Source organism: Pongo pygmaeus, chromosome 9 (assembly GCF_028885625.2).
Source record: "Pongo pygmaeus isolate AG05252 chromosome 9, NHGRI_mPonPyg2-v2.0_pri, whole genome shotgun sequence".
NCBI classification, from domain to species: Eukaryota; Metazoa; Chordata; class Mammalia; order Primates; family Hominidae; genus Pongo; species Pongo pygmaeus.
Genome location: NC_072382.2, coordinates 179,153 through 186,889, shown reverse-complemented (window position 1 = coordinate 186,889; position 7,737 = coordinate 179,153). Strand labels below are relative to the sequence as shown.

Genomic DNA, 7,737 nt, shown 5'->3' with positions numbered 1-7,737 from the left:
CCCATCACAAAATCTTTAAATCCACAAAATGAGACAGAATAATATGGAGCGGCTGCGGGAGAATAGAACATTCTAAGCAGCAGCCTCACAGGACTAGCAAAGGAGACTGTTGAAGTTGCTGCAGAAGCGAGGGGCCGATGAGACCTTCAAAAGCAGTGTGGGCCGAGCTGGCGAAGACAGACCAGAGCCACCCCGGCGCTGAATGCGTCCCCGAGGACCTCCTCAGATGAACACACTCCGCCCGCAGCCACCCGCCCCGCGGCAGTTCCAGGAACACACAGATTTGCTGTCAACATGGCGGGCGCTCGGCCCAAGATGGCGGCCTCCGTGCGCGGCGGGCTGCGGGGGCCGCGGGTGCTGTGCGGGGGCCGAGAGCTGCCTTGCGCGGGGCGGGCCCTGCACACCTCCGCGGTCTGTAACAAGAACCGGCGGCCCGAGTCCGCGGAGGCCGGGGGGACAAGCCGGTGACCTGTGAGGACGCACACGCGCCGCACTTCGTCGCCCGCCGTGAGGGCCAGAGGTCGCTCACACGGGGAACCCGGATGGGGAGGACCGTGCCGCGGAGCGAACGCTGGAGGATGTTTTCCGTCGCACGTTCATGTGGGGAACCTTCCCGGGCTGCCCGGCTGACCGGCTGGTCTTACAGTGCTGGGCTGACCGGTTGGAGATCTGTGCCCTGGTCCTGAGGCACTTGCCTGCCCGCAAGTTCTACTTCCTCGTGGGCTACAGTGAAACTTTGCTGTCCCACTTTTACAAATGTCCTCTGCCACTCCACCTCCAAACTGTGCCCTCAAAGGTTGTGTATTCAGGACCTGTAGGACGATCCCCTTCTTTTGCATCAAGCTGTAGCCTGCAGAGAAGGGAAACGTGGGAAAGAAGTGGTACGCGGGGGGAAAGGCGTCCCCTCAAGAGGACTGAGGCATGGTCTCTCAGCTGCTATCGAATAAAGACCCTCTATGTTGTCTTGAAAGAAAAATGCAAGGCAGCTCAGGTCTGAGAAATCGTCACCTTCTTGCAAGAATCTTCATGGTACTCCCCACCTTGGTGAAAGAAACCCTGAAAGATGGAACCCCCACCCAAACCCCTTGCAAGTGACTCTCTCGAGTCTCCGCCCACACAGCCCTTTCTTGAGTGTGTACTTTCTTTTCACTTCTCTTTTCTTTTTTTTTTTTGAGAGGGAGTCTTGCTCTGTCGCCCAGACTGGAGTGCAGTGATGCGATCTCATCTCACTGCAACTTCCGCCTACCGGGTTCAAGTGATTCTCCTGCCTCAGCCTCCCGAGTAGCTGGGATCACAGGCACGCACCACCGCGCCGGGCTAATTTTTGCATTTTTAGTAGAGAGAGAGTTTCGCCATGTTGGCCAGGCTGATCTCGAACTCCTGACCTCAGGTGATACACCTGCCTCAGCTTCCCAAAGTGCTGGGATTACAGGCGCGAGCCACCGCGCCTGGCCTTCACTTTTCAACAAATCTCCCTACTTTCACTATTTTCGGTCTTGTCCTTGAATTTCCTTCTTGTGCCAAGAGCCTGGCCACCCGTGGGGGTCCAGGTCCCACTGGCAATTGGGGACCTCCCCAAGCCCACTGTTATCACTATGACCTGTGACCACACCCCTTTGAGATGTCTTGCCTTACCTGGCAGAAGCAATGTACACCTTACTTGTGAGGACTAAACTCTGACTTTTTAATCTTGCCCCAGTTCCTATCAAAGGGGTCTGCGGAATTTACCTACAAATGGTAAATTCTCTTCAGATGAGTTTTGGTTTTTGTTTGTTTTGTTTTTGTATTTTCAGTAGAGACAGGTTTCACCACGTTGGCCAGGCTGGTCTCGAACTCTTGATCTCAGGTGATCTGCCTGCCTCGGCCTCCCAAAGTGCTGGGATTACAGGCATGAGCCACCATGCCCGGCCGACCAGATGAGTTTTATTTAACCCTATATATCGTGACTTACTTTCCAACCTGACTCTGGCATAACATTATGAAACAAGAAAATCAAAATACCCCAAAAACATGTTTCTTTGCCATATTTTGAAATGGCCGCTGCAAAATTGTTCTTTGTGGAGGAAAATTTGCATTTGTAAAGAATCTCAATTAACATAGCCAGATCTTTTTCTTCCAGACCCTCCCAGTCCTGAAGAGATTAACTAAGATCTGAATAGGAAACAGTGGTCACCTATTGTCTCTAAGGGCAGCCGCTATAAGACTTCAAAAGAACTTTGATCTCCACAATCTTTATTTTTTATTTATTTATTTTTTTGAGACGGAGTCTCTCGCTCCGTCACCCAGGCTGGAGTGCAATGGCACCATCTGATCTTGGCTCACTGCAACCTCCGCCTCCCGGGTTCAAGTGATTCTCCTGCCTCAGCCTCCTGAGTAGCTGGAATTTCAGGCACCCACCACCACGCCCGGCTAATTTTTGTATTTTTAGTGGAGACGGGGTTTCACCATGTTGGTCAGGCTGGTCTCGAACTCCTGACCTCATGATTCGCCCGCCTTGGCCTCCCAAAGTGCTGGGATTACAGGTGTCAGCCACCACGCCCGGCCCTATCTTTTTTTTTTTTTTTTTTTTTTTGAGATGAGTTTTGCTCTTGTTGCCCAGGCTGGAGTGCAATGGCGCGATCTCGGCTCCCTGCAACCCTCGCCTCCCGGGTTCAAGTGATTCTCATGCCTCAGCCTCCTGAGTAGCTGGGATTACAGGCATGCGCCACCACGCCTGGCTAATTTTGTATTTTTAGTACAGACGGGGCTTCTCCATGTTGGTCAGGCTGGTCTCGAACTCCTGACCTCATGATCCGCCCGCCTCGGCCTCCCAAAGTGCTGGGATTACAGGCATGGGCCACCACGCCTGGCCACAATCTTGATCTTAACCTGAACACTCCTTCTCTACCAATCCCAGGTCTTTAGACAAACTCAACCAATTGTCAACAAGAGAATGTTTAAATTCACCTATAGCCTGGAACACTGCCACCCCTACCCCCACCCCCCCAGCTTTGTGTTGTCCCACCTTTCTGGACCAAACCAATGTATTTCTTAAATGTATTTGAATGATGCCTCATGTCTCCCTAAAATGTATAAAACCAACCTGCGCCCTGAGCCCCTTGGGTAGATGTTCTCAGGCCCTCCTGAGGGCTGCACCACGGGCCATGGTCACTCATATTTGACTCAGAATAAATCTCTTCAAATATTTCACAGAGTTGGACTCTTTTCGTTGACACTTGCATTGATCTATGTCTTTGCCTGCAACTTCTGTCTCCCTACAATGTATAAAACCAAGCTGTAGCCCGGCCACCTCTGGCACGTTTGCTGGAAATCTGGAGGCTGTATCATGAGCCGTGGTCAGTCATATTTAGCTCAGGACAAACCTCTTTAAATGCTTTACAGAGTTAGCTTTTTTCATCCTGACCAACATGGTGAAACCCTGTCTCGACTGCAAATACAAAAACTAGCTGGGCGTGGTGGCAGGCACCTGTAGTGCCAGCTGCTCGGGAGGCTGAGGCAAGAGAATCGCTTGAACCCGGGGGGCAGAGGCTGCCGTGAGCCAAAATCACGCCACTGCACTCCAGCCTGGGCAACAGAGTGAGACTCTGTCTCACAAAAAAAAAAAAAAAAGAAAGAAAAAAAGTCACCCCTCTGCTGAGGTGAATGCATATCTGGTTGCCTCCTTTGGAGAAGCAAGTCAGAAACTCAAAAGAATGCAACTTTTGTCTCTTATCTACCTGTGACCGGGAAGCGCCTCCCCACTTTGAGTCTTCCCTGCCTTGCTTTGCATTGTCCTGCCTTTCCAGACTGAACCAATATTCATCTTACATATGTTGACTGATGTCTCCTGTCTCCCTAGAATGTATAAAACCAAACTGTGCTCTGACCACCTTGGGTACAGATCCTCAGGAGCTCCTGAGGCTGAGTCACGGGCACGTCCTCAACCTTGGCAAAATAATCTTTTTAAATTAACCGAGACCTGTCTCAGATATTTGGGGTTCACAGGCTCAAGCACAGCAGCAAGGAACCCCCCACCCAACCATCCCCTGCAGGTGGCGAGTGTGGGTCCTGGAGGAGGGAGGGCAGCTCGGTCCCGGGCACTCGGGAGTGTGGCTGACTGGGAGACGGGGAAGCTGAGCCTTCTGGCCGGCTGCAGTTGCCACTACTGCTCGGGGGAAGGCTTGGCAGAGGAGGTTTGGAGGGAGGATCCAGGGTCTATTGTTGGGACGTGAGTGGAGGTCCACAGAGCAGGAGTTGCGGTGTGTGTGTCCAGAGCTGGGGATCAAGCCAATGTCTTTGGGGGAAGTCTGGGCTCAAGACATAAATGTGAGTCGTCAGCACACAGAGGCATCTACAGCCAGAGACATGACTGGGGCGGACCTTGAGCCCTAAACAGGACCACTCACCACAGACATTCTGGGATCAGGGAGGGCAGCCGAGGAGGCTGAGGGGAGTGTCCACCACAGGAGCCCACAGGCTCCCTGCATCCCGACACCAGTGTTAACAGCTGTTGCTGGTCCCTGGGGGTCCCCCTGTTGGCTCCTAACAGGCTGCACCCCTTGGCTTTCCCCCCATGTGGTTCTCTCCTTCTCACGCGCGCCCTCTGACAGCTGCCCTCCCTGTCCTCCTTGCAGGGATGCCTGCGCTCCTAGGGCCTGGCGCTGGTGCTCTGAGAGTGTTAGGGGCAGAGTAGAGTTCTGGGAATGGAGGGGCTGCGGTTTCAGCAGCTCTGGTTCTGAGGAGGGGGGCTCCTGTACATCCCTGAATTATGAGGCCCATGGCGCTGAGGCGGCACCTCCAGCTCTTCTTGGCCTGGAGGGAGGGGGCTCTGGCCAGTGGTCTGCCCACTGCCCACTCGGCCAGCAGCCTTTGATGGGGGTGGGGGGATGGGTGGGGGTCTCTGCCACTGCCCGGCCATAGTCTTCCAAGCGGGGGGCTCCCTGACGGGATGTCTGTCGGGAGGGACCCTGCTGGGTGGTCCAAGGCAGCCTCGGACAGGGGCTCCCTGGGGTGGGGGCCAAGGGGCAGGCCGCAGCCTCGGCCTGCAGGCTGTAATTTGTGTTATATATAGCGTTGAGGGGCTGGGCGGGGAGGGCGGCAGGGCCATAAGTGAGCGGGTGCCCACCCTCCCAGCACAGTCTGAGTGTGGAAGAGACGGCGCTGGAACCCATGGACACGGCGTATCCCCGCGAGGACCCCCGGGCCCCCACACCCAGCAAGGCCGGTGCCCACACAGCCCTCACACTGGGGGCCCCGCACCCCCCGCCTCGAGACCACCTGATCTGGTCGGTGTTCAGCACCCTCTACCTGAACCTGTGTTGCCTCGGCTTCCTGGCACTGGCCTATTCCATCAAGGTGGGCAGGGGCCCCACCAAGGCGGGGGTGGGGTGGGGAGGAGGCTCCACTACTGCACCAAGGTGGAGGGAAGGGGGGAGGGGTGGGGAGCTCCGTGGGGGGTCCTTGCTTTGCTGGGGGCGGTGGGGGGCTCTGCTTGTCAGTGAGGGGCTCTGTGGGCACCGCTTGTGAAGGTAACACCATCAGTATGGCCGGGAAAGAGCTCCTCATGAAGGCAAGGCTGGGGGCTTCTCCGTTAGACATGGAGTCTCTTCTTAAGGGGGTCTGGCCCATCCAAGAGCACAGAGGCCATTGGGAGGCACCCACAGAGGTCTCTGCAATCAAGGGGGGTTCACATGCTGTGGGCTTCTTGAACAGAGGTCCCTTTGACTTCAGCTCCTGGCTGGCAGGGTTGGGGGTGTCTCAGCACCCTGGGGGACCCTCACCCATGGAGAGCTCTGATAGGCTGACACTGGCCTGGGATGGCCCCTGGGTCCATAGCTGGGGCCCCAGGGAGTATCTCCTCAGGCCACACCCTTCCATCCAGATTTTGGGTCCAGTAGGGGCTTCCAGGTGCCCAGGGTGGGGGTGGGGAAGGGCCCCCAGGCCCCAAGGACACATAGAGATCTGGCCCTGCGGTCTCTCTGCAGGCCCGAGATCAGAAGGTGGTTGGTGACCTGGAAGCGGCCCGGCGTTTTGGCTCCAAAGCCAAGTGCTACAACATCCTGGCTGCGATGTGGACGCTGGTGCCGCCACTGCTGCTCCTGGGGCTGGTGGTGACTGGTGCCCTGCACCTGGCCCGGCTGGCCAAGGACTCTGCCGCCTTCTTCAGCACCAAGTTTGATGACGCGGACTATGACTGACAGGCTGGGTCCTGATCTGGGGCACTAGCCCCAGGACACTGACCCCAGGCTGCTGCCCCTGGGGCTCAATACTGACTCCCCGGAGCCTGGCCCTCCTTCTGTGGGGCCTCCATCCCTGCCCCATCCTGATCCTGGGGGCCCTCCAGCCCCAACATGGGCACCTAAGGCTGAACCAGTCAGACCCCAGGGTCCTCACCCTAACCTGAGGTTTCCCGGGCCCTAACTCTGCCCCCAACCCTGCCCCTCCCTCCTCACACTCCAGGACCCTCGGTTCCATGATTAAAAGTGCCTGGTTCCAGAAAGTGCCTCCCGGCCTCTTTCCTGCCTAGCGTGGGGGAAGGAGCTGCCCTAGGGACCACCAAAGCCAAATGCCACAGGGCCGGCCCCCAGTCAGTGGCGGGAGCACCCCCCGCAGCTCAGCAGCCCTGCTCGGCCCCAACTGTCCCCTTCTCTCAGCCACTGGGCAGCCTGTGGCTTACGGGGCGGAGGCCCAGAGTATTTTAGACTAAGTTTGAGAGCCCAGGCCTTTGATCTCTGCTGCTCTGTGGTTTAGCGGCCTGTGCTCCAGAACATGGTGGGTGCGTCCCAACTCCACATGTGTCCACCCCACCTCTCTGTGCGCATGTGTGTGCGTGCTCAAAGTCTGCATGAGAGTCCGTGCCTGTGAGTGGGCTCCATCTGCGGTCTGGTGTACGCCTCCTTCCTTCTGGGTCATTCCGTCTGTCCCCATGACCCTGCGTGCCCCCTTAATTCTGAGAAATCCCAGTCCCCACGGTGGTTTCCCTCCCTTCTGGGCAGTGAGGGTGGCTGGAGAGGCAGGGCTGGGACCATCCCATGGGTGGGGCTGGACACACACACATACACATGTGGACAGGATAGCAGCTTTCCTTTCACATACACACACACACACACACACACACACACACACGCCAACCAAACCGTATCCAGAAAGAGAAAATGGGCATGTGTGCAACATTTTCTGAGTCCCCTGGTGCTGGGTGCACGTTCTCATATTATCTTACCTGCATTGTGTACCACAGCCTCCCCACACACCCACCACAGCCTGGTGATGGGAGAGTGCCAGGGACATGCACACTGTGACGCTGCAGGGAGGCCCTGGGGCCTCGCTGAGGCCAGCCATTGCCAGGAGGTGGTGGTTAACTGCAGAGTGGCCCAGGGTTCTGAGCACCCCACTCTGGGGCCCTTCCCTTCCCAGGGAACCGCCATTGCCTGCCCGCTCATCCTGGGCTGTGGGTGGGCATCTTTATCTAGTTGGTCTACTTGGAGCCCTGGGCAGCACCCCTATCTGTGATATGCCTGCAACCAACGGCTGGTGTGGCAGGGACTCTGAGTGCAGGCCCAGCCAGCCCCGGAGGCAGAGCTGTGTTGAAGCCATGCTGGGCTCTGGAGACAGACAGGACCAGTCCCATGGTGGACCAAAGACAAGGGCAGTGTGCCCACCTGTGCTTGCCTCGGGATGGAGACAGTGTGCCAGTCCTGAGCCTCAGGATTGGCCTGAGAAGGGATCAAACTGTGTCGGGTGCAGAGATTGGGAGGGGGT

General features: G+C 56.9%; 1 protein-coding gene and 1 pseudogene across 1 annotated transcript; both read left to right on the top strand.

Annotated features, from left to right (window-relative positions):
* Positions 1-315: 315 nt before the first annotated feature.
* Positions 316-1,061, top strand: LOC129007587 (small ribosomal subunit protein uS3m-like; annotated as a pseudogene).
* A 4,053-nt stretch (positions 1,062-5,114) lies between these two features.
* IFITM5 (interferon induced transmembrane protein 5) lies at positions 5,115-6,478 on the top strand. Its single transcript, XM_054437635.1, has 2 exons — positions 5,115-5,334; positions 5,964-6,478. Exons 1-2 carry the CDS (start codon positions 5,149-5,151, stop codon positions 6,174-6,176), a joined length of 399 nt encoding a protein of 132 aa, XP_054293610.1. The 5' UTR covers positions 5,115-5,148; the 3' UTR covers positions 6,177-6,478.
* The last annotated feature ends 1,259 nt before the right edge of the window (positions 6,479-7,737 follow it).

Excerpts from the sequence above, each read along its gene's own strand:
- IFITM5 (XM_054437635.1), top strand. The coding sequence starts at position 5,149 with ATGGACACGGCGTATCCCCGCGAGGACCCCCGGGCCCCCACACCCAGC. Across the intron at positions 5,335-5,963 it reads CACTGGCCTATTCCATCAAG|GCCCGAGATCAGAAGGTGGT; the intron begins GTGGGCAGGGGC and ends GTCTCTCTGCAG.